This window comes from Enhydra lutris, unplaced genomic scaffold, assembly GCF_002288905.1.
Source record: "Enhydra lutris kenyoni isolate GAN:26980312 unplaced genomic scaffold, ASM228890v2 scaffoldscaffold11, whole genome shotgun sequence".
NCBI classification, from domain to species: Eukaryota; Metazoa; Chordata; class Mammalia; order Carnivora; family Mustelidae; genus Enhydra; species Enhydra lutris.
This window is the reverse complement of record NW_019154095.1, coordinates 38,465,698-38,491,379: the sequence shown is the minus strand read 5'-3', so window position 1 is coordinate 38,491,379 and position 25,682 is coordinate 38,465,698. Positions and strand designations below refer to the sequence as shown.

Here is a 25,682-nt window from a genome sequence, read left to right as displayed (position 1 = left end):
GCTGGACCTGAACCCCATCTAGCAATTGTCAGAGACCCAGAATGGATCCAGACAAGAAAATCTGAGTGCTCTAGCCATCCCCTCAGAACCTGCCCCAGCCCCTTTGCGTATTTCTGCCCTTCCCTCTCTTCGTCTTTCATTCCTCTGTCCCCCTTGGCCCAGCTCCCGGGGGAAGGGCGCCAAGCCTGTGGCCTCTGCCGGCCTCCTTCCCCAGAGCTCCGGACCCAGCGGGGGCTCCGTGTGGTCCTGCCGAGTTACAGCTTGTGAGGAGCTGGAAGTCCACGGAAGTCCGGCTCGTCTGGCAAACCTTTCAGTGTGTGTCCAGAGAAACGCCGACTGTCCGTCAGCCGATGACAGAACGCTGCGTCTGTGGGCGGCGGATTAGGTGTTGGGAAGTGGTTTCTTTGTTCTTCAGCGTGAAATTTTCTGTGTGGAGAACAGGAAGGCTTTTCCTCCCTGGGCTTTCAGTACTATTTCAAGGTGTATAACGGGTCAGGCACACTCATGGGTGTCATCTACCCGTTTCGTCTCATAAAGAAAACCCACTGTCCTCCACCCCAACGCACAGCCTTATTAGTGTACCCTTAATGGTGACTTTACCTTTGACTGTCACAGCACCATTGACAGCCTGGTGGGAAACCTGCTCTGCTTCCTCTCCTCCATGTGTTTCAGAAAGGGAACACAGCTCTGCACATCGCCGCCCTCGCTGGTCAGGATGAGGTGGTCCGGGAGCTGGTCAACTATGGCGCCAATGTCAACGCCCAGTCACAGGTGATGGTCCTCTGGGGCCCCGGGCCAGAGGGCGCTGGCCTTCTTCTCCACCTGCATTTCTGTTACACTGTGAGCACATGGTCTAGATTAATCGGCAGTGCGTGTTTGCATGCGTGTTCTAAGAGTGAGGTGGTTGATCGTTGTGGACCCCCATCTCTGTTCAGTTAAACCAAACGATGTATCTAGCTCTGGCACGCTTGGGGAGAGAAAGTGTGTTTAGGGGTGGGTGAGATACGGGGACTTCAGAGGAAAGGAGTGAAAATAGACGCTGTGTGTCTGGCGGCAAGAGGCTGATTTTCATGGAGTGTCGCCCCCACCTGGTGGCCTTTTGTAATAATCCCAGTAAACCATTTGGAAGCATCAATGAGTTTTTCCATCCGGAGGTGTGGGCGGGGACATGGCCCCGTTGGGCTAGGTGAAAATAGGGTGAAGAGAGAGCTGTCCTCAGGTTGAGACGATTCTGCTCTGGGTTTAGCATCTCTCATTTTGTGGGTGAATGTTAATGACTTTCACTCTTGGTCTACAGAAAGGCTTTACACCCCTGTACATGGCAGCACAAGAGAATCACTTGGAAGTGGTTAAGTTTTTACTGGAAAATGGAGCTAATCAGAATGTAGCCACAGAAGTAAGTACTTTGGGCAAACGGCCTTCCTGCTGGACGCCCCCCCCGCCCCGGGTGCAGGACACCATTGGGGGTGTGTATCCCTGGGACATGGCTTGAAAGAGTTCCTGTGTCACGACCGGTGTGGAGTGTCATTGTGTGCTCTCTCCCTTCTGCTCACTGCACTAATCCTGGGCGCTGCTGGGCTCTCCGAGGGAGGAAGAGACAGAGTCATGGGTCTTGAGGAATGCCCAGACACATACTGGAGAAATGACATCAGACTCAGGCTTGTCCTTCCCACACTAAGCACCACTGAAGGCTGGACCTTAATGAGAAAGGATCTGGCCACAGACCATGAGTCCCTTCAGCTCTGGTCCTGAGTTTTGTCATTGACGAAGGGATGAAATTGAGCTAGATGGAGTCCAAGCCTCTCTTCATGACTGACGTTGTCACACTCAACAGTCACGTGACTTTCTGCTCATTCTTCACCAGCCACGGGGTCCTGTGCCCCTCGGCGCACAACCAAGGAGATTGATCACGGTAGCTCACGATCCAGTCCTCAGTGCCTGGCGTAGTTTCTAGCATTTGCTAGGTGTTACTAACCCTCGTACGATGAAGAAAGGAATGAGCCTCCACCATGTTGAAGGGTGACAGAGAGGGTAGGCAGGGAAACAGAGGGCAGTAAAAAGCCCTCAGAGCACTCAGACTGGGAACAAGTTATAAAGGAAAATGAATGGCTTTGGGCTCTGGGAGATTGCGGAGGAAGAAAGTGGTTCAAGATAGGCTTTTGGGAGGAGGTAGCATTGAAACGGAGCTTGACAGATGAAGAGGGCTCTCAATGGTAAGAGAGGCATTTCAGGCTGAGGGCCCGTCCCTAGCAAGAGCCCTGAGGCAGGAAAGCGTGTGTTCTGCCTGGCGGCCAGTGAGTGGGCGGGTGCGGTCAGAGCACATGGAGATTTCCTCCTTTCCTGTGGCCAGGACGGCTTCACGCCTCTTGCGGTGGCTCTGCAGCAGGGCCATGAGAATGTGGTGGCCCACCTCATCAACTATGGGACGAAGGGGAAAGTGCGCCTACCCGCCCTACACATCGCGGCGCGCAACGATGACACACGGACGGCTGCGGTCCTGCTGCAGAATGACCCCAACCCAGATGTGCTTTCCAAGGTGAGGGTGGCTCATCCCTGGGCTGCGGAGCCGCAGGGGTCACCCCTGGCCGTGCCCCGAGAATGCCCCGTGACTGGGAATGGACCTAGCCCAGCACACGGAGCACCACCAGCCCCCACCCTCGGCACCTTCGGGTTCCCGCTAGTGTCCTGGAGGGGCCCCCATGGGCAGAACCGCTTCAAACTCCCAGTGAACACCCAGGAAGAGGTGCTCGGTGTGGAGCAGGAAAGGTTCGCGTCGCTCCTGGTCACCCGGAAAAGTATCCGGGGCAGGCTGGCATGAAACTGGCCAGAATGGAACTTTAAGGGCTAGCAGGTGGTGTTCTAGAATTTAACCCCCCCTCTTTTCCTGGTGGATCCCTGGTGGAGGAGAGGAGGTGTCCCTACGTGAGGAGATGAGAATGGGGAGGGCTACCTAGAGGCCTAGACCTGCGCTCTCTGATGTTTTGAGGCACAGCTGATCTGTTGTCTGTAAGTTTGGGCTCTAGTGGGAGTGGATCACCTGAGCTAGTCACATGGTCCCTTCAGCCCACGGTCGCTGGGTTTTGTCTAGAAGGCTGCTGACTGGATCAGGCATGCTCTCAGGTTTATGGGACAGAATGATGACAATGACCCGCCAACGGGTCAAAAGGGCCACCTTTGGCCAGCCAGCTGAGTCACCACTCCCTTTTAGGGGACTGAAGCCATCTCTAGAGTGAAGATCATGGCCCCTGTAACACTTTTCATTCGTTCATTAACATTTCTTCATAAGTAGCCATTCACGTGAGTGGGCCCTGCTGAGTTTGAGGTAATGCTAGTCCGTGGTTTGTCCACGGGAACTGTAAAACAAAGAATGGAAGGCCCTCCGAGGTGGCACCCAGCCTTGAATATGACTTGCCACGAGGCAAACCTTTCCATCTCGGGCGCTCGGGCCCTGCCGACATTTCCAGAAGCCCTGTCCTTATTCTGAGGTGGAAATGGCAGAGCATGACTTGTGACAAGTTGTCCCCCTCTGTTGTGCCCCAGACGGGATTCACCCCCCTCCACATCGCAGCTCACTACGAGAACCTCAACGTGGCCCAGTTGCTCCTCAACAGGGGTGCCAGCGTCAACTTCACGCCCCAGGTAAGTCTCCCCAGCAGGCCCTGCTCTTGGGCCAGGGTTCTGGGCTTGTCAGCCCCTCACTGTGACAACCTGGGTTTCCTCCTCATGGCGTGAGTGCCCCCAGGTGAGACAGCCCTGGTGTCTCTTAAGCTCCTCCTTGGTTTGTGTCTGATCGTCAGTTTCCATTTGTCCATTCTCGAGGAAGGCTGGAGGGCAGGGCTTTCTTCCAGTCTGTTGTGATGACAGGGCTTGGGAGACAGGGCTTGGCCCGATTGCGGCGATCAACAAGGATGCCGTCATGTCCTCATAGGTTTTGAGATCATTCCTAGGAGAGAAGCATCCTACCGGTAGGCTGAAAGTGCCTTCTTGCATTGCTGCCACCATAGGGCTGGGGGGACACAGGCATGGGGTGCAGACCCGCTGCCCTGGAGAGGAGGACGTCACAGCCTGACTGGTTCCTGTTCCTCCCCCTTCCAGAACGGCATCACGCCACTGCACATCGCCTCCCGCAGAGGGAACGTGATCATGGTGCGGCTCCTGCTGGACCGGGGGGCCCAGATAGAAACAAGGACCAAGGTGGGTGTCAGTGAGCTCCGTGGAAGGCCGGGGGGAGGGAGTTCTGCCTTCCAGAGTCTCCCCGGCTCTGTGATGGCCCGCTGGTGGCCTCTCTGTGGCCAGCGAGTGGTGGGCCCCTGGCCTCTTGAAACAGCTGTGGTGGGAGCCAATAGGCAGCAGGAGACACAGTGGGCTGTGCTGGAGACGAGCTGGTCCTGAAGGAAGCGTCTGAGCTTCCTGTGGCCGCAGCTGTACTGGGGGCAGTCTTCTGTGCAGTGGCTCTGATAGGTGCCTTCGGGGCTTTCTCTTTTGGGCTCTTTTAAAGGATGAATTGACACCTCTCCACTGTGCAGCTCGGAATGGGCACGTGCGAATCTCAGAGATCCTGCTGGACCACGGGGCACCCATCCAAGCCAAAACCAAGGTTCGTGCTTCCCTTCTGTGAGGAACGTCCTTTTGGCAGGGCTCCAGGTCAGGCCCACTCAGGATCAAATCCCAGCTCTAGAAAACAGAGATGCTAACCAGCTGAACCAGCGTGTTGTATACCCCAATGCCTGTCCCACGGGAGACACTCAGTATAGCTCTAATCATTAGCCAGATCGGGCATGGCCCTCTTTTTCTCTAAAGGGCCGTATAGTCAGTATTTTTAGACTCCGCAAGCCACGATCTCTGTTGCAACAATTTAACTCTGCCATTGTAGTAGGAGGGCAGCCATGGATAATATGCAAACTAGCAGTCGTATTCCAATAAAACTTTATTTACAAATACAGGCAGCGGGCCAGTCTTCACTGAGCGTTGGGAAGTATGGCATGACCTTTGTGTCGGTCTCTGAGTGGCAGCTAATGCTTAGCTTGCTAGGGCTGGGGTAGCAAAGTGCCTCATGCTGGGTGGCTTGAACCACAGCAACCCATCATCCCACAGTTCTAGAAGCTGGGAATCTGAGATCAGGGTCAGCAGACCTGGTACCTTCAGAGGTTGTGAGGGGGAATCTGTTCTAAGCCTCTCTCCTGGCATCCAATGGTTGCTGGCCATCTTTGGCACTGCTTTGGCATCACCCTGACCTCTGCCTTCCTGTCCACATGGCATGGTTTCTGTGTCTGAGTGTGTATGTCCAAACTTCCCCTTTCTATGAGGACAGCACTCATATTGTATTCGGGCCCCCACGAAAGACCTCATCGTAACTAACGACATCTGCAGTGACCTGATTTCCAAATAACGTCACGTCCTGAGTACCTGGGGTTAGGACTTGAACAAGTGAATTTTGAGATGACACAATTCAACCCGTAACACAGATACTAGCTGTCATGCAGCCTGGTTGTGTGCCTCCCTTGCTGAAAATCTTTTCTTGCTCCCTTTCTGAAAGCTAACATCCCAGTGCCTGAGCTCACAGATTGTCTTGATGCTGCTCCTGCCTCCCTGGAGCCCAGCTCTGTGCCCCCGTCAGGCGTGGTCCTCCTGCACCTCTAACTGCATAGGTAGAGCTCCCCAAGTTCCCGAAGGATCTCTGCCTCTGTGATCCAGTCCGCACTGCTCCCTTTGCTAAGAGATTCTTCCTTTTCTGTCTTCCTAGAGAAGTCCTAGCTCTGGGCCACCTCCTCCTGAGAGCTTTTCCTCCCCTTCCTCCCTCCTGGAAACGCTACCTTCCAGTGGACCTCTGTGCTTTGATCTTGCCTTCCCTGCTGTTACAGCACTGAATGGCAACAATGTATCTGTTTCCACCTCTTTTGCCTGTGTGTGCACAAGCTTCCTTCTGCCAGGGATTGTGTCTGTTGTCTTTTGTTTCTCCAGAGCTTAACCCATACCTGGTGCTCATTAATCACTTAGTAAATATTTGTTGAATTAATGTGTGAAGGATTGAGTGAAGAGTCTCCTTTGTTTTTAATGTTGGTTTGTTGTTTTGTTGTTGTTGTTGTTGTTGTTTTAAGAGATTGCTACCTAAGGAAGAGTGAAAGTCCTTAATGAAGTTGTTCAAGTGATGTGTGTGTGTGTGTTAGGAGCGCAGAACAGAGGGCTCTAGATCCAAGTTCTGTGTTGTGGTCATTCGTTCATTCAAAAGCATATAAATGGACCGCTTTGTGTGTCTCATGCTCGTATGGGGATTGTGGGGCCTATGAGAGATGGAAGGCACAGTCACTGATCTGAAGAGGCTGATAAGTATGGAGACACGCACCTGACAAGTTCATTACAGACACAATTCAACAAATCCATGAGGAGTGTCCGCGTGAGTGGGACAGATAAAGAAAAGCCCACAGAAGTCTCGGGTGGTCTGGGAAGGGTTCCCGGAAGAGGTCGGCCTGGCTGGAGCTGGCTTGGAGGATTTGATGAGGTGGAGAGTATGATCAGAACCCGGCAGGAGCGCCGGGGCCATGTGGAAACATTGCGTAGGGAAGAAGAAGGACGTGAGGTTGGAATCATTGCCTTGAATTTCTGTGTTCATTTCCTTTGCTACTTGCTTGTTTCTCCCTCTTCTCCCAGAACGGCTTATCCCCCATTCACATGGCGGCTCAGGGAGACCACCTTGACTGTGTCCGACTTCTATTGCAATACAACGCAGAGATAGATGACATCACCCTGGACCATCTGACCCCCCTCCACGTGGCAGCCCACTGCGGCCATCACAGAGTAGCCAAGGTCCTTTTGGATAAAGGAGCCAAACCAAATTCCAGAGCCCTGGTGAGTGGGAGGCTACTAGAGAAGGTGTCAGAGGGGCAAAGGCCAAGGGAAGCAGGACCAGAGCTGCATGGCTGAGCCTGGTGGGAAGGGCACATGTTGGTGACTGGAGGTACCCCTGAGACTAGGGCCCGGAAGGTGGTGGCACCGGCTAGGGCCTGGGGGACATGGCAGCACAGAGGCAGGATGGTAAACTTTCCACTCCCCATTCGGCACCCTGATGACAGACTGAGGTGGGGGGTGGGGGGTGGGGGGAGGGGGATCAGGCCCAGGAGACCTCACTAAGAAGCAGTGTCCGTGGTATGTGTGTGGGTTGGGGCGCCACTCCCTCTAGGCCAGCCTGGGGTTGCAGTACAGTGATTCCTTCTAGGCCGCCTTTTTTATCTACTTTGGTGGCTGAATGACCTGGGCCGAGCTAAGCACCCTTCCCCTGCTCACAGGTGTAGAGTTTTCCTAGTGCTGGTATAGAAAGGAGTTCTTGCCTAAAGCGAGTTCCCTCCTAGGACTGGGAGTCCTCAGAGCCTCTTGCCCCAGGCCAGGCGTTCTGAGGGCAGGGTCAGGGATCTGCTGGGGCCAGAGCTCTGCACAGAGCATGGCCTTGACCACCATCTCCTCTCCGCCCACTCCCACAGGGCAGACTTCAGAAGACAGGGGAGATTCCAGGTCTTGCAAGGGTGGCTCCTTCATTCAGAAAGCTTTCACTGAGCTCTTGCCACACGCCAGGGACGATTCTGAGATAGCGGGGGCATTTCTCAGCCTCAGCGCTATTGTCATTTTGGGTCTGATATGCCTGGTAGGACGTTTAGCAGCATCCTTGCCCTCCTCCCCGGGGGTTGATCTCCTTCTCCGCTGGTGATGACAATCAGCAGTGTCTCCAGACATTGGCAAATGCCGTGGCGGCAGGCGGGGGGGGGGGGGGGGGGCGACAAAATCCCCTCCCCCAACTTTGGGAACCCCAGCCTATGGGAGTAAAGCCCTTGGAAAAAACAGACAGAAACAAACAAAACTCCCGGCAGAGCTGCTATTCCGAAATCCACTTTACTAAAAATGATCCATGGTTTCAGGGGAGAGGAAACAGGATTTGCTTCACAAAAAGTGCTCTTGATTGCCAGTTTCCCCTGAAGGAAACTGAAAACAGCAGGCCCTTTTTACGCCTCCAAAAATATGATTAATTAAAAAAGAAAAAAGGGTTTATGAACAACTTCTTCAGGAACATGCTTGGTGCAGAAAGTGGGAGCCGCCGGCCTCTCAGGTGACGGGCAGTAGCCGACCGTCCAGGCAGGGGCAGTGGGCAGAGGCGGTTTGGGGGCCCCTCGGGCTCGTCTTGTAAGTTCCTGCTTGTCTGTCTCCCTATGTGTGGGGCCGCAGAATGGCTTCACCCCCTTACATATCGCCTGTAAGAAGAACCACATCCGTGTCATGGATCTGCTGCTGAAGACGGGGGCCTCCATTGATGCTGTTACTGAGGTAGGAGAACCCCACAGACGGGCAGAGGCTTCCTGCCCGTGGTCTTCCTCCAACAGCTTTCTGGAGAGTTGTTCTTTTTAGCTACGTGGGACTGCAGGACTGCGTGTGTGTGTGCGTGCGAGTTCAGACTGCTTGAAGGAACACATTGGGTGACTGAGACAAGGGAACGTGTGTCAAGTTTCAGGGAGCTTTCCAAGATCAGATGCATGTTTTTGAGTTGCAAAGCGGACAGAATCACCCTGCAGTGATTTTTTTTCCTCCACCCATTACCCTGAAAGCAAACCTATCTCATTGAACTCCCTTTGCTTGGAAAACCATTCTGGAGCCCCTAGAAACAAGAAAGTAGATTCATCTGGCTTTCTCTTCTTTGTAGGAGCAGGAAAGGCTCCTCTGTTCTCATTCCTCTCTTGTGTGTTCCAGTCTGGCTTGACACCTCTCCACGTGGCCTCCTTCATGGGGCATCTGCCCATCGTGAAGAACCTTCTACAGCGCGAAGCATCACCCAATGTCTCCAACGTGGTAAGCCCGTGGGGAGAGTAAGGGCTCCGTCCTCTGGACTGAGAGCTCGGAGGGGAGATGAGGTACTGATCCTGAGATCACCTCTCTGGGGAGAGAGCTAGAATTCTCACAGTAGGAGAGCCTTCAGATTTGGGGAGAATATGTGTAGGTCTTGAGCCGTTCCCAGTTAAATTTGTCACACATCTGTCAGTCCTAGGAGTTTTCTTTTAGACAATAATTTGGGAACTTCTGTAAGTGTTTCTGGGAATGCATTTACAGTTTTTAACATTCATCAGCTCTGAGGTTTGCTTTTAAAGTATACCTAGAACACACACACACGCAAACACACATACACACACACACACACACACACACACACACACACACCCCACACACCAGGTGTCAGCAAGCTAAAGGCTAAAGTAGTTGCTTGTTGGAACAACTCCACCTCTTGGACAAAAACCCAACAAGTTACCCCAGGTTGGCACTTTGGAACTCTGCGTGTGTCCTTTTGGAAACTCGGCATGGGTTAACATTTCTTTAATTCTGTGGTTTTACAGAAAGTGGAGACGCCGTTGCACATGGCAGCCAGAGCAGGACACACGGAAGTAGCCAAATATTTGCTCCAGAACAAAGCCAAAGTCAATGCCAAGGCCAAGGTGAGTTCTGGAGGTGGGAGGGATCCTGGGATATAAGCAATTCGAGGGCAGTGAGGAGAAATCCTTTCTTATTAGAGGCCTGTGGCACAAATGTTCCTCGCCATGCCCACGGGGGTTGTCCTGAACGCTCTGGTTCTGCTTTGCAGGGGTTCTGAGAAGGCCAGGGTATGTCTGCATCAGAGCTGTCCTGTTCGTTAGGGTAATGAGGGCCCAAAGAGCATGGGCGGCCTGCAGGGTTTAGGGGCCGAAAGCATTTCATGGCCATCACAGTCATGGTATAAAAAGAGAAGCAACTTTTTGGAGAAAATGTTACCACTGAAAACCAGTCAGGAATTACTTGATCTAAAAAATGGAAGATGATCCTTGTTGGAAAAATATTCTCAAGGGGTTGGGCGAGTGAGCAGTAAGAATTGCTACTAAATTTGCAAGGTGATCGGCTTTGACCGAGATTGGGTTTTCTACTCTTCCCATGACAGAGGCTCTGTTTAGAGTTAGAACCATGATTTTGTGTCTGGGCCGTGCACAGGGCCCCTGGCACAGAGACCTTAGCCTCAAACCCCGTCAGCATCAGGGGAGGAGGAGGAGCAAGGGTGGGAAGAAAACGTCATCTCTCCTCTTTAGCAGTTCAGGCTCCCACGGCCCCGTTCAAGCAGAAAGGCCAGTATCCTCTCCGATGTGACTTGGGAGACAGGAAGAGTGCCTGTTAAACTATATGAAGCATTTAAATACACTGCCTGCTTGATCTTAACCAGAGCCCCGTGAGGTAGATTACTGTTCCCATTTTACAGATGGAAAGGCTGAGCCTTTAGGCAGTTCAGTAGAAATAACCACCCACTTGTAAGGGTACAAGTTAGCAGGGTAGTTGGGAGGATTAAACGAGAGAGCGTATTTGTTTCTGTAACTCAAACACCTGATTTGAATCCCAGCTCTTCATCTTCCTAGCTGTGTGACCTTGAGAAAGTCACTTACCCTTTCCGGGCCTCACTCTCCTTTGTAAAGTGACTGGATTAAGAAACCTTAGTATTCCCTGTTCTTTGTTTTCCCTTTGGGTTCCAGGATGACCAGACCCCGCTTTACTGCGCGGCTCGCATTGGTCACGTAAACATGGTGAAGCTTCTGCTAGAAAATAACGCCAATCCCAACCTGGCCACCACTGCCGGGCACACTCCGCTGCACATCGCAGCCCGGGAGGGCCATGTGGAGACGGCCCTGGCCCTTCTGGAAAAGGAAGCATCCCAGGCATGCATGACCAAGGTACAGCCTCCTTCCTCCGGTTCCTGAGAGGCCACTGGCTAGTCACCGCTGGGTCTGGGGTGTGGGATGGGCATTCCAGCCTGGTTCTCTTTGTTGCCTGGATGATGCTGAAAGTAGCTGGGAGGGCGGCACCCCCAGACTGGCCACCGTCTGTGAGCCCAATGGGCTGTCCTTCCCTAGAAAGTTGGTAAAACTGTCATTTCTCATCCACCCACCAAGCCTTCATCCCTTTATCATGGGCCAGCTTTTAGCTCTAGACAAATCAGTTTCCAGAATATGAGAAGGACTAAGACTCAGCCCTTGCCCTCCACTAGCTAGCAGTGGAATAACAACACAAGGTGGTTTCATGGGTCATCACTAGCCATGCAGGTGGTAGGTGGGAGAGGAAATCTGCTGATTTCTGGGGCCTCGGCCTCTGGGAGAGATTGTGGTGGCTTTTACGTGCTTGGTGTCTCCATGCCGGTGAGGGTGGGATGTCTCCTTTGCCACGGGCTCTTGCTCTCTGTGGGGGCAGCGTTCTCGCCGCCCCCCCCCCCCGTTCTGACGGCCTGTGTTTCTCCTCAGAAAGGATTTACCCCTCTCCATGTGGCGGCTAAGTATGGGAAGGTTAGAGTGGCCGAGCTGCTGCTGGAATGGGACGCACACCCCAACGCTGCCGGAAAAGTGAGTTTGAACTTCTCTTCCTCTCTCAGCTCCGAGGCCAGAGCGAAGGGTACATTCCACCGCTTCCGCCTCTTGTGTCTGTCTTCTGAATGGGCAGCCCTCTGGGGGGAAGGGGCTGTGGCAGGACTGTCTTTCTAACAAAGGTCTGGTGCTCTTAGAAAAGCCTGGTGGCCTTCTCTGAGCGGGGGTGTGGGTGGTGCTGCTCCCCCCGAACCCAGGCTGTGCAGAACAAGGGGGGGGGCCCAGATCAAGACTGGGTTTGGAAGGACTTCTAACCAGATCGTACGATGTAGAAAAGAATATATACAGAGCCCCAGACGGTGCTGCCGATAACCGGAGGGAACGTGGAAAGCCAGCTGAGCGAACGCTGTTGTCTCTGTGGTCTTGTCCCTGCAGAATGGCTTGACCCCCCTGCACGTGGCCGTCCATCACAACCACCTGGACATCGTCCGGCTGTTGCTTCCCCGGGGCGGCTCCCCGCACAGCCCGGCTTGGGTAAGCCCGGCCCCGGTCACACGCCGGGGGCTCCAGCCCCAGACCTGCTCCGAGCCTGGGGCCCCTGCGGGGCAGGACCCTGCTGCCGCCCTCATCAGAAACGGCTGTTCGAGGAGTGGCCGGAGGGCTTTCATGTTTTGCTTTTATTTCTACCTCTGAGATCTCGCCTCCTTCCCACAAACGTTACCTACAGTAACTGCTGCTATTTGGAGACGGGGAGCGGGGTAGGATGTGGGTAACACTTCTCAGCAACAGGTTACCTCACAGAGGTGGGATTCGTGTGACACAACAGATGGGTTCCCCAAACCACGGCATGTGAGCCGAGCTCTGTCAGCCGAGTCCTGGCAGCTGGCTGTCCAAGGTCAGCGTGTCCAGGCATCTCCGGGGCCGGCAGGCCCTGCTCTCAGGTTCGGACTCCATTTGGTGCTGGCAGCACAATGGCCCCAGTCTGAGAAGTAGCCAGGGGGAACCTGCCAGAACCTTGAAGCAGGGGGACCTGTTTCAAGTGGGAATAGTCACCCCCAAATGCATTTCCTGTGTGAGTTCAGACTTGGAAATCGAGGTGTTTTTGTAACAAGGCACACCCACGTATATATGACCTGGTAGACTTGAGGCTGGTGTGCTCGCCTCTGAAGGACGCTGCCTCGGGGAGCAGGTTCATTGCCTCTCAAGGGAACCAAGTAAAGGGAGTTGACTGGGCTTGCTTATGTAAGATCAGACTTGGGGGGCAGGGCCCTAGTAAAAGGTGAAGGGATAAAGCTGGACTTGGGGATCATTTTGGGGGACAGGCTGCCCTGTGTGGGACCAGAGACTGGGCTGAGTTAGTCTGTGAGGGGAGGGGACTGATGGCCAGCAGGGGAGGAAGGGGGAGGGGAGAAGGCAGAACTCAGACAAAAAGGACATCCCCATGATCCCAGCCCTTGCTTGGGGAGCTCCCTACAGGGCAGCCAAGACTCAGAAAACCAGCATAATTTCAGGGAGAGCGCACCCCAGCGCTCAGCCTTGTGGCAGGGGGAGCCTGGGGTGGGGGTGGGGGGGTGGGGTGGGGGGGTTGGTGTGTGATGACAGCTGACACCTGCTGACTTCAGTGGGAACACAGCCCAAGTCGAGGGGGAAAATCAGCTCGGGCCTTCAGTTTGTCTTCCCTCCTCAGAACGGACGCTCATCTGAATTTTCCAGCATCACTCTGCCGGAGACACAGCGTCTCCCAGATACCTCTGTCTCCTTGGGCTCCTGTCCCCGCGGTTGTAGCAAGCCCACGTCACTGTGTAGACAGAGCACGAGGCCCTGCTAAGATGTAGCTTACTCCTGCCTCTAAAAATAAAGAGCCGGACTCCCCGCCTCCTCACCCCCCTCCTTATATAAAAGAAACTGGAGCCAGGTTCATGGTATTTAAAGAGAACCTTCTCCGAGTACAAACCTTGTACAGATGGGGTTTGTTTCCATGGCAAAAAATAGTTTCCCAAGGAGTCTGGCAATTTTGTAGAATTTCACATGCAAATCTGTGTGCACCCAAACCAAACCCTCCCCCTTCTAATTCTGATGCTAATGTTTTAACATTTAGGCAGATTTCTTTCCAGCGTGCATGCTTCAGGATGAGCTCATTTCCTTGGGGAAGTAGACCTTTTCAGGGCACACAGCTCTCCCTAACCTCTCTGCCCAGTCGCCCCTTGTCCTTGTCACCTACAGAAGGTCATTCTTTCCCTTTAATCCCGCTTTTTGGGAAGTGCAGAGGGGGTAGTCTCTGTTCTGAGACCACCAGCTGCTTCTGTATGTCAGTTTTAACCCAGGGTCACCTTGCCAGGACTGGGTGCTGCTTTTGCCAGTGCGGACACCCACAGCTGCCCAAGGGACCTGGACTGCTGATTATGCTGCCGTGAGGCTCCTGCCACTTGCTCCAGGTCCTCCCTTTGTCAAAACAGGTCCGAATAACCGTTGCTTTCGTGCTGTGGATGCTTGCTACAGACTGGGCACTGACTAGAGCTTCAGCTACCCCCGCCCCCAGTTCCTCCTGTGGACAGCACTGAAGCAGGCGTTTGCTGATGCTTCCCTTACAGAGAGAGTGACCTCCTTTTGGGGAGGGCTCCAAATCTCGGGTTCCAGCCAGCCAGACACACCTCTTTCTTTGCTCTCTGTTGATACAATTCAAACATTGTTTTATGTAGTGAACATTAGAAACAAAATGTTGATCTCGTTATGGGAACACAGCTGAAAAAGAATGTATTCTCATTTTTTTTTTTAAAGGAACACTCGAATGAGGTTACATAATTATTCAAAGGAATTTTTTTTTTTATTCAATTTAATTCTTTGGGTAAATTAACACTTTCCATTTCCCCACGAAATCCACTTGTTGAGTGGTTCTTCCCCTGTCCTCTGATGCTATAAAGCTGAAAAGTTCCTATACTGTCAGACCCCTTTTTTCCTCTTTCCTATTCCCGATCAGTGATCCTGGAAGAATCAGAAACGTTGGTTTGCGCGGTCTGACAGAGGTTGGCGGGGAGGTTCGGTTCTCTGGGGTAACCGGGAGAATGCCTGCCAAGGTGGGGAGACTAAATGTCTTATGTCATGAGCTCTGGGATTGGCCGGCATGTGCTTTTGAAAGTCGTGGGTCCTGCTCAGAGGTCCTCAGGCCTGGCCTCTCTTCTAGGCCTGAATGTTAGCAGTGGCCAAAATGTGGTCCCTGGTACAGCAGCCTCAGCCTCCCCTGGAAACTTGTGAGAAATGCAGAATTTGGGGCCTCCCTAGAACTTCTGAGTCAGAATCTATGTTTGAGCAAGATCTCAAGTGTGTTGTGTCCACATTGTGGTTTGAGAAGCACTCTTCCCGCCGAAAGAGCCTCAGCTCTGGGATCTGAAGGCCTGCGTGGGTTTCCTGTTGTTCATTTACTAGGTGACGTTAAGTAATGTACTTAACCTTGCCAAGAGTTGACCTCTTTAGCCACAAAATGAGATAATAATAAAAATGCCTGCCCTACTTGCTGTATGAGGAACCACGTAGGCAAAAGGGCTTTTCAACAGTGATGACCAAAGCAGCTTCATCTGTCTGCAGCAGGACGAGGAGCTTTCCCTGGAATGTAAACCCATGTACTGCTTCCTTCACTGGAAAAGTCTTCCTACCGGGGCAGGGGGTGGCTGAATAAACAGTATGTGGTGTCATAGTCATTTACTCTGGACCAGGCTCCTTCATCTTGTCATGGCCTTGGACGTCTTGTAAACCAGTTCACGGCAAAACCATACGCAGGTTTATTACTTTTATATCTTTATTTTGGAAGGCACCTTCACATAGACTATCCTATTTTATCCATCCAACAGTTGCAAGAAAAGAACAAGTCGGATGTCATTATCCGCTTTCAATGCCTTTTAAAAAGACAGAAGGATGTCTGGAGGTCACTGGCTCTCCAGTCACCCAGCTAGTTAGCGCGGAAGGAGGGCTGATGCCAGAGTCTCGGGTTTCTTGCTGGGGACACCTGTCCTTAAACCAACAGCCCCGGCCCGTAAGCCCAGGGGGAGCCTGGGGCCCGTTGCACAGGGAGAGAAGAGGGTTCTGATCCATTTCCTTCCTGAAATGTCTGGGGCAGGGTGCCGGGGTGCGGGGAGGGTGGGCAATGGTTCTTGCAGACAAGAGCCTTTCATCGACTTGCCCAGACTTGCATTTCTTCTCTGAGCTGCCTGCTCGAGTCCTAGCTTTTCTGGTACCAGAGCACGACCTGCAGAGCAGTCTGTCGGAGCTTGAACACAGAAAACGGGGTGAGGGGAGGCCCAAGACATTTGCTGGCTGGGGAGGGGGGTGTGGATTCCCTGAAGAGGGTCTCTGAATCAAAGTGATTTGGTTGGTTGGTTGGTTGGTTGACTTTAACTGCTCTCCTTGGTGACTCCAGCTCTGCTCCACGGGTGTCCAGCCGGCCAAGAAGCTGGCCTCGCCCTTCCTCCGAGGAGGGAACATTTCAGGCGTGCACTCATTCTTGTCCACCCAGCATGCTTGTAACCTGCCTCCCGGTGCTGCTTCTGTTGCAGAATGGCTACACCCCTTTGCACATCGCGGCCAAGCAGAACCAGATGGAGGTGGCCCGCAGTCTGCTGCAGTATGGGGGGTCGGCGAACGCCGAGTCGGTGCAAGGCGTGACCCCCCTCCACCTGGCCGCCCAGGAGGGTCACGCAGAGATGGTGGCTCTTCTACTTTCGAAACAAGCCAATGGCAATCTGGGGAACAAGGTAAACACGGCTTCCCAGATTGACCCTGTCATCTCGGTAATGTCCTCGTAGTCGCTAACCAGATGTTCTCTCTGAATATTGAGCACCTACTGTGCGCTCAGGTTCTGAGTGAAGTGGTGTGTGTGTGTGTGTGCGTGTGTGTGTGTGTGTGTGCATAATCCTTACAACAAGCCGGTGTAGGCTTTATCTCAGTTTTATAAATGAATATACGGGGTCAGGAAGGTTGCTCACTTCCCAGGTTGCATGACCCCCAGCTTACCTGATACCAGAGCCTTTTCTAGATAGATTGACTCAAGGGTCTGCAAAAAGATTACTGTTAAAATCCATAGTACACTTTCCCAGATAGAGGCCAGTGTCTACCCAGGAATATAGTAAATAATCTGGAACTAAATATTCTTCATTTTTTTTTTTGGTACTAAATATTCTTTTTCTGTGGGGGAATATTTTTAAGTGCCCACCCATATGCTAAACTAGCAGTTCCCACCCCAGGGACTGTTGGTGGGGGAGTACGGGTCCTTCCAAGACTGCACAGCATTTTGGGAGGACGGGGCGCACGAGCATTTTCCTAGATGAGCTCGTCTCGTTTTTCTCGGCTTCTCAAAGGAATGTGAGACCCCGGAAAGACCAAAAATCACTTATTTTTTTAAAAGAATGTTTTTATTGAAATATAATTTACACACAATAAAATTCATCCTTTTGACCTGTCCTGTTCGGTGGTTTTTAACATATTTCAGAATCAGGCCGTCATCACCACTATCTAGTTCCAGAACATTTTCATCACCCCACAAAGAAGCCTCATTGCCCGTTGGCAGCCACTCCCCATTTCCCCCAAACCCCTCAGTCCCCATCAACCGCTAATCTGCCACCTCTGAATTGGCCCATTCTGGACACTGCGTATCATGAACCAATACGAAGAGACATTTCTTTAGATGATAAGGGAACGGTTTCAGAAGGCAGGCATTTTAAGGGTAAGCAGATCTGTTAAAACCCTGTAGATCCATTAGCTCTTTCTGCACAGGTTTGGACAGGTGATCCTCCGGAGGGAACTGTCAGGGCGGACCGTGACGTTGGATTTGGTGCTTGGTTTCTTGCTTACGCCGTGCCGTTTCACGCAGGCTCTGTGAGGAGCCGTGAGGGTGATGGCGATTCCCCACACTGGAGACACCCTCACTCATCCTCACGCCACCTCACACGGGGCGAATTATCGTGTTATCCTAAGAGTCAGGCAGGGCGCCCAGAGACTTGTGACTGAGGTAGGACTCTTCCCTGCCACCCACCTGGCTGCGCAGGCCTCAGCTGTGGAGGGCTCCTGCTCACAGGCCTCTGGGTGGCCGGTGGGAACGTGCAGAGGGCCGAGGAGGGCGAGGAGGGCGAGGGGAGTCTCAGGAGAGGGGACGGGTCCTGCCCCCTGCCTCTGACTGAAGAATATCATAGCTCTGTTTGCCTCATCATGAGGGGAGTGTATCGAGCAGGGTGCAGGGGAGAGACATTCTGGTGTGAGTGTGCACGTATCGGGCCTTGTCTCTGGTGCATCTTTATCCTCCTGAGAAAGGTGTGTGAAAACTCCCAAGAATCTGATGTTGTCAGTGTCGGCAGGATCACGCGTTCTGTGACAGTGCGGCGTGGGCTGTGAGGGGCTAGTCACATTTAAATGGCACATTGTGCTTTCCAGTGTGTTTTATCTGTGTTTTCTCACGTGGACCTTATAGGGCAGGGTTAGCCTCTATTTTCTAGACAAGGAAAGCTGGGTCTGGAGCTCATCTCAAATCAGGGAAGTAGGGAATGTTATAAATGGAAAGTTCCATAAAGTTTATCTAGTTCAAAGATCAGCAGATGAGGGCCCGTGGGCCAAAATGTTGGTGTAATAAAGTTTTATCAGAACATAGCCGTGCCTGCTTTCCTGTTGGCCATAGCTGCTTTCTCACTATCACTGGCAGAGTTGGGTAGTTGTGAGAGAGCCCTAAGCCTAGAATATTGACCATCTGGCCCTCAGCAGAAAACGTTGCTGACCTCTAATTTAGCTAAACCGCCTCATTTTTAAAGATAAGGGTATGTAGCCCAGAGCTGGAAGAGCTCCGTCCCAGGTCACACAGCTGTTTGGGGGCCACACAGCCGTGTTGAGGTCCTAGCCTCAGTGCTCTTCCACGGTGGCCCAGGATCCTTTACTGGACACAAGGTGATGAACTTCTTTTTCTTTCCAGAGTGGACTCACCCCCCTCCATCTGGTAGCACAAGAAGGCCACGTTCCAGTGGCAGACGTGCTCATCAAACACGGTGTCACAGTGGACGCCACCACCCGGGTAAGGCAGCCAGCTCGTGCCTATGTCCCCGTGGGCTTGCCCTCCCTGACCCCCGCCCCCGTGCATGCCCCTCATCCTGCCTGGCGCCAGCCTCCCTTCCACATCAGGGCTGGCCTGTTCGCAGAGCTTTGAGACCCCAAGGGCTCAGCAGCCCATTCTTCTCTGCCACTTCCCAGGGTGGCAGTGAGGGCTGGAGACACCGATCCCAGTGATCTTACTTTCCGGTGGGGAACTCCGAAGTTTGCTTAGACTTTTGAACCTCTATAGTGAGAAACTAAGAGGAACATTTAATCATGATTCTTTGACCTGTCCTACATGAACAGTGGGTCAAAATGTCAGGCTTGCGTGGATTCACTTAGAAATTCAGTGCCTTTTATTCTAGCAGTTAGTTAAATGGGAGTTCGACGCTTTGTGAACCACTTCTTTGTGTGAGGAGCTCTGTGGGGCAGCTGAGGATAACGGAATGCACAACACACAGTGTGGGGTGGGGACCCTGCCTGGAGGACCCTCCGTCCAGTGTGGAGGGGACAGTAGGAGACTGGGAGGGGCCGCAGGTCAACCATGTGATGCTGAAGTCTCTTTGATTTGAGAAAGATCTAGCAGCTCCTTGATTCCCAACTCTCTGCAGCTTCCCCAGGAATCTGCTTAAAACCCCACAACGTGCTGGATCTTAGAGGCTTTTGTGGTCTTTTGGGGTCCCTCATGAGAGATCCTACACTGTGAGTTAGAATTGGGGTCTCAGGGTCTGTTCCAAGATGGTTTCTGGGATCTGGCACCAGCAACCTGGGGACACTTAGGACATAAGGGCTCAGGGAACCTTGGCTTGTCAGCTCTTAGGGAAGCAACCAACCATTCAGCAGAACGGATTCCTTCAAAATGAGCTCCTTCACAGCCTGAGCTCCAGTCAGTCAGTAAATGCCCCGAAGCTGCTTGTTTTAGGCAATGACCAGTTCCTATAAATTCCATTCCATTACAACTCAGTAACCTGGACAGGCTTTGTGGGGTTTTTGGACAGTGGAATCTCACCTTTCTAGTGGAAATAAGTATGCTCTTGTCCAGGTCGGCAACAACCTCTGTGCGACTGTGTGTCCCCCACCGGGCCCCCTCCCCAGCATACAGCCCGATGGCAGCTCTCTCCCTCTGGACTGATGTCCCCTGTCTCCTGTTACCTGTTGCTCCCCGGCTTTGCCTGCTGCCTCCTCACAGCTCTTCTCTGTCTCTGCCTCCTCACACCTCTTCTCTGTCTTTCCCTCTACATGCTGCCTTGGATTGTGGGCCCCGCTTTTTCTGTCTATGCTCATTCTTGTCCAGGATTTCCACCTCACATGGGCGTCTTCTCACCTAGACCTCCTCATGGGGCTCAGGGTCCGTTTTCCAGTCGCCTACTTGGCATCTACACTTGGCGCTCGCAGGCATCTCAGACTTCATTTGTCTGAAGCCAAGCCCTGTTCCTTCCCAGGCCAGTGGTGTCCAGCAGCACGGCTCACAACCTTGTGGCAGCTGCCAGCCTTCCAACGGGCTTCCCTGGCCATCCTCCCTTTTAAGGAGCCGTTCTAAGGACAGCAGTAATGTCCAGCCACAGTGGCTCTGGGGATGCCCGGCAGCCCCCCTGCTCACTCATACTCACTGCTTGCTTTTCAGATGGGTTATACTCCACTCCACGTGGCCAGTCATTATGGAAATATCAAGCTGGTGAAGTTTCTGCTACAGCACCAGGCAGACGTCAATGCCAAAACTAAGGTATGGGAACACTGGAAAGCTAATCTCTATACTTCTTAAGTGCCAGATTAGGTGCAGTCAGAGTTACTCTGGGTGTGCCTGGGGCTCTGCCACAACGTTAAGCTTTGACCCTTGAGGTGGAAATGGGGAAAATCCATGTTTTTGTGGGTTGTACCTGGAAGACAGCTCTGTAGTATGTGGGCAGTTCTTTCTCTCATAGTTAGTTTATCCTGCCAAAATGTCACCTCACTTTACAGCAAGGATACAGTCCTTTGCACCAGGCGGCCCAGCAAGGACATACAGACATTGTGACACTGCTTCTCAAAAATGGTGCTTCCCCAAACGAGGTCAGCTCGGTAAGTACACACCAATTTCCTCAGTTTGGAAAACCACTCTCATGGGCGGCCCTGGGAGACCCCTGTTAACCACAGAGGTTCAGCCTTGCTTTACTGTCCATCTGGGGCCTGGATGGGTTGCAGCAAACTGTAGGTTCTAGTGAACTGTGGGTTATCTTTTTTTTTTTTAATTTTATCTATTTATTTGAGAGAGAGCATGAGTGGGGGGAGGGGCAGAGAGAGAGAGGGAGAAGCAGACTTGAACTGAGAACCCCGAGATCATAACTTGAGCAGAAGGCAGACACTTAAGCAATTGAACCACCCAAGCGCCCCTGTAGGTATCCTTTGAAGTACCATTTACCTTTTACCTTAATTTCAATATTACCTTTGAAACTCTTCCCGTACTATGTGAAGCTGCTGTCAGTATAGTACGTGTGAGCACAACCAAACGTCTTGGGGGGTTCCTGCTGTTTGGGGACTTCAGGGTGGCCTTTGGTGTCGTGATCATAGTTGAGTAGGGCTTCCTCAACTGACACCATGAAGGCTTTTCTAGATCTTCCCCACGGCCTCTTCTAGCTCTGAAAACATATGGACCTTTGATTGGAAATGTGGCTGGGACTCGAGAACTCAAAAGGAAAATAAAGCCTCAACATCAATTTACTTCCACGCAGCTCTGTCTCTGGTGATTGTGATTTCTGATTGGCCTGAACAGTTCACTGAAGTGTGTATGGGTTATTTTAACTATTTTAATGCTCAGTCACTGGCACCCAAAGAACCAGTGCTGGGAGCAGTGAGCAGCATTGCTCTTCACGTTTGTATTCCAGAATCTTCCAGAACTGCATATGGTGCCTTCTGGACCCATTCCTTCCGGATGGTTTGGTCCCCCCTTGGCAGTTCTGGGCAGGTCCTGGCAAGACTTCCCCTGTTCTCATTTCAAAACTCCCGCGCTCAGTGCTGATTTGAAGGATCACTTTTCTCTCTCCTGCACGGGTCTTTGCAAGCCTGGTTGCTAACACCTATCTGGGCTTACACATGTGCAGAGGCCTTGCTCTGGGCTCCGAGGCACACAGTGTGTCCACCTAGACCCTTCCAAGCAAGGAGAACGGGAGTGTGGTCTGTGCAAAAAGGGCAGTGCTGCCCCCCCCCGAGTTCCTTCCTTGTCTGATCCCGCCATCTCTCTGTTGTCTTCCCCAGAATGGAACCACACCTCTGGCAATAGCCAAGCGCTTGGGCTACATTTCTGTCACAGACGTGCTCAAGGTTGTCACGGATGAGCCCAGTTTTGTGGTACGTCAGCATCTCCACTGCACCTGCACCGCCCCCCCCCCCCCCGGACACACGCGCCCTGACAGACAGGGCACCCGTGTGGGTTATTCCGAGAAGAGGGAAGAGGAGCGCATTCTGGGGACAGGGCAGGAAGCCCCAGGCCAGCGTGTGGCGGGGACCCGCGGGGAGAGTGTTCTCCATCACGCGAGGTTGTGCTGCCACCTAGTGGCGAGAAGAGTTAGGGCTGTGAGCGGACCGAGGGGGCAAAGGGCAAGGTGGGTTGGGGGCAGAGAGGAGGCCTCGGGAAGCTGGCAGTGCCTGTTTGTGCCCCCGCCAGACATCAGCTGTCAAGCGGAGGGCAAAGACGAACCTCCTTTCCCTCCTCCTTCCTGCCTCCACAGTCATAACCCGGCAATTCAGTATTCGGTAATTCAGCGGGATCCCTGAAAGGGCCCACTGTTCTGTCCAGCGTCTAGTCTCTGCTTTTTCTCCATTTAGTTAACCAGTGACAAGCATCGGCTGAGTTTCCCTGAGACGGTAGATGAGATCCTGGATGTCTCTGAAGATGAAGGTAAAGTCTGGGATTAACAAAAAGCGGCGGGGGGGTGGGGGCAAGTCAGACTGAAGGGAACACAGTGTGGGGGGGGGGGGGGGGGGCGGTGAGCCCTCCCTCGCTGGGGGCTTCAGGCTACCTGCCCCGCCGCACACCCTCCATCTGCCAGTTGGTATCAAAGCCAGAGAGAACCACTTTTTAATGATGGTGACTGTTATCAAAAATACTCCTTTAGTGTAACTTGAGGAGAAGCAACAACTGACATCTTGGAGATTAAAATATGAAATTCAGTGAAGTTTCATAAAAAATATATGTGTTTATGTATGTAATACATGGGGTACAATTCCATTCAGATCAACTCTCAGACTGTAAAGAACTGCGATAAAATTTCGCCTGAGATTTTCCTTGTGCTTTGAACCAATGACAAGCTATTCGTTTAAATTCTGTAAGAATGTTTTCTTAGGATGCTTCTCTTCTGACGCCCTAGTGGGTCAGTAAACTTTGGAGTGTATCCGTTTTATGGAATGAGTAGAGTTTCAGCTTCTGTGGCCCATAGAGTGCTTGTGGTATTTTTTCCTGCCCCACATAAGCCCATCTCCTCAGGGAAGTCTGAGGGGACCCCTTGTAATGTAAAATCGTGGGGTCGGTCTGGATTCTCCCTCCAGTCCCTGGCAATATAACCCTGTCGTGGAGATGATCGGGGAGCCCCCGTTGTGTCCCCTTTAATGATATGCCTCTTGATTTAACTGACTTCAATCCTGTCCTTTCTTAAACGTGGCTCTTCTTTGCTTTCCAGGAACTGCTCATATAACTATAATGGGTATGAAACACTTTCTGTTCCCTGTGGCCCTTTCTCATGACTGCATTCCACCCTAAACAATCCCAGCTTTCACTAATCCATTCCTGCTTTCCACCCTCCTCTGATGGCTAACAGTCTGGAGCCAGGAGCTTGACTCTAACAGGAGATATACACCCGTAAGATCCATGCCCAGGCGGGTGGCTCCCGCCTGTCCATTTCCGTGTCTGTGCCCATGCCACCGTGTCCGTGATCATGACTGCATGAGCCGTTCTTCCATTCTGTCAGCTCCAGATCCCAGAGCCGGGCCACTCACCACCAAGTGACAGGAAATGGCACTGCAAGGTCGAGGCCTCCCACTCCTGTCCCAGCAAGGAGAGAGAAACAAAGAGGCAGTCTGCCCTGTAGACGTAGCTTGAATCCTTTTGGAAGGGAGTTAGGAAATAATGAGGTTTTGGCTGCCGTGATTGCCAAGAACCTGAGAGCCCTTCAGAATGAACGGGTTCAGTCCCACCGTAGCTGATCCTTTCGTAGCGTGCCGTGTGGCAAAGGACAGAATCGAATCTTTCCTTGGTGTCTGCGTACCCTGCGAGGGCTGCTGTGCGGGGCAGCTTGTCAAGCCAAGAAAGTCCTTTCTGGGCAGTTTTTTGTCTTCCACAAAGCCTGGCGTAGACTAAGCGGTTAGGCGCGCTGGCTGCCCTGCCCCGTGCCCCGGGGCTGGAGGAACACGCCTGGCGGAAGACACAGTCAGTGGTTCCCTTGGAGCAGCAGGGACCAGCACTGAGAGGAGGAGCGGGAGAGCACTTTTTAAAAAGAAAGTGGAGCCCTCCCTCCGGTCCCTCACGACAGCTTGTGTGGTTTCAGGGGAAGAACTCATCTCCAAGGCTGAGAGGCAGGATTCCAGGGATATAGACGAAGAGAAGGAGCTGCTGGACTTCGTGCCGAAGCTGGACCAAGCGTAAGGAGTGCTCGTAGGGTGGATGCGCAGGTCGAGCCCTGGCACCCAGGAGTGGGACTCCCGATGCTGGGGCGGTCAGACTGGGAAGCCAGATGCTTAGGATCAGCAAGCTCTGTGCCTTGATGGCCAGTCAGGGACACGGAAGCCTGTCCAGCAGTGTGTCCCCTCCTCTTCCGTGCCCCTGCTCCTAACTTTCTGCCTCCCCCTCTCGGCCCCCTGCTCACAGCCCCTTCCTCTCCTGCACCTCCAGTTTCCCACCAGAAAGGTCCCCTGAGGAAAGTTCACATTCACAGCGGTGGCCAGGCTAAGCTCACACGCTGACCACGTCCCTCTGTCACCATGGTGCCCTAGGGAGGCCCACGGAGGGTTTGTGTCTTCCTGGAACACACCCCCCACCCCCACTGGGGGTGCTGGGAGTTATTCCCATGTGGGTCCATCAGCACACAGGGAGTCCTGGCGAATTAATCGAAAAGTGACAGCTCTGTAGAAACACGGAGTCCTGGGTGTTTTCTGAAAAGACAGACATTTGCTGGCCTAGTCCATGGCTTCTACTCAACAGGGCAGGGGGCCAGCAGGAAGTGAAACCCCCAGAATAGTTAGTCCATTAGTATTTACTGCATAAAATAGGAATCTCAGAACTCAACACCATGAGTATTGACCGCACGCTGGCTAGGACGAAACACAAGACTTGGTCCAACATAAAGAATAGACCCATTTATTTGGTGGGGTCGCCTCACGCACACCTGGAGAATGAGCTGTCCAAGCCAGATGGAGCGAGGGACCTCCCTGCAGGGGCTCTGAAGCTGGGAACAGGAGATAAGTGTGAGGGAGGGTTTCAGGCAGGAGGCAGCCGCGTCCCTTGGCTTTCGAAGGACAGCTGGGCCCTGGGGAGAGGCTCTGAGGCGAGGGGAAGAGGCCAGTCCATGCGAGCGGATGAATAGTATTGCCTGTGTGGTGGGCTCTTTGGGGTGCGGCATGGGGGGCGGTGGTGGGGAAGGTTATTAGGAGGGTACAGAGCGGTTTTGTGAGGCCTCCCACTAAGTGGGGGCCACGTAGAAGGATCATCCCTCTGACTTCTCAATGTTCTGGGCGTATAGGGTAGAATCACCAGCCATCCCTAAGATCCCTTGTGTCACACCTGAGACTGTGGTGATCAGAGCGGAAGAGCCGGAACAGGTAAGAAGCACCTTTTCTCTTCCTTCCTGTCTGCAGAGAGTGGGAAGCAAGGTGTGAGGGTGGATGGACAGGGCCAGCGAAGGAGAGGGACAGGGGCATCAGGCCCCCCGGGAGCAAGAGCAGGGTTGGGAATGAACCTGGAAGGGACCAGGGCCAGACACAGACCCTGCTGGCTTTCGTGAGTCCTTGTGATATGCAAGTCCCCGGGCGTGGCAGCCCTAAGTCCCTGCCACCACGGTGTCACGAGGGGCAGGGACTATCCCATTTGCAGATGAGGCCATAGGAAGTCCCCAAAGGTAGGGTCTGCTCTGGTCACCTCCTGTACCTCAAATGTCTTCGTGGCGAGTAGCTTGCTCAAGCTAAGTAGCTAGTAGGTGATGGTGCCTGGCTCCAGTGGTGTGTGAAAACCAAGCTCTCTAGAACGGGTTTCACACTGGGGTGTGGCTGGAGGGAAGAGTGGAGTGGTCTGCAGTGTGTGACCTAAAATGA

The 25,682-nt window shown here is 52.9% G+C and overlaps 1 protein-coding gene across 1 annotated transcript in view; it reads left to right on the top strand.

The window, feature by feature from the left end:
• LOC111144640 (ankyrin 1) overlaps window positions 1-25,682 on the top strand; it is a 204,951-nt gene that overhangs the window by 139,276 nt on the left and 39,993 nt on the right. Inside the window, exons 4-25 of the mRNA XM_022499035.1 lie at window positions 673-771; window positions 1,298-1,396; window positions 2,351-2,536; window positions 3,541-3,639; window positions 4,096-4,194; window positions 4,499-4,597; window positions 6,649-6,846; window positions 8,212-8,310; window positions 8,731-8,829; window positions 9,369-9,467; window positions 10,524-10,721; window positions 11,286-11,384; window positions 11,781-11,879; window positions 15,893-16,090; window positions 18,292-18,390; window positions 20,032-20,130; window positions 20,367-20,465; window positions 21,639-21,731; window positions 22,209-22,281; window positions 23,060-23,083; window positions 23,924-24,017; window positions 25,115-25,193. Of these exons, the coding sequence (XP_022354743.1) occupies window positions 673-771; window positions 1,298-1,396; window positions 2,351-2,536; window positions 3,541-3,639; window positions 4,096-4,194; window positions 4,499-4,597; window positions 6,649-6,846; window positions 8,212-8,310; window positions 8,731-8,829; window positions 9,369-9,467; window positions 10,524-10,721; window positions 11,286-11,384; window positions 11,781-11,879; window positions 15,893-16,090; window positions 18,292-18,390; window positions 20,032-20,130; window positions 20,367-20,465; window positions 21,639-21,731; window positions 22,209-22,281; window positions 23,060-23,083; window positions 23,924-24,017; window positions 25,115-25,193 (2,430 nt within the window). The remainder of the gene's footprint in view (window positions 1-672; window positions 772-1,297; window positions 1,397-2,350; window positions 2,537-3,540; window positions 3,640-4,095; window positions 4,195-4,498; window positions 4,598-6,648; window positions 6,847-8,211; window positions 8,311-8,730; window positions 8,830-9,368; window positions 9,468-10,523; window positions 10,722-11,285; window positions 11,385-11,780; window positions 11,880-15,892; window positions 16,091-18,291; window positions 18,391-20,031; window positions 20,131-20,366; window positions 20,466-21,638; window positions 21,732-22,208; window positions 22,282-23,059; window positions 23,084-23,923; window positions 24,018-25,114; window positions 25,194-25,682) is intronic.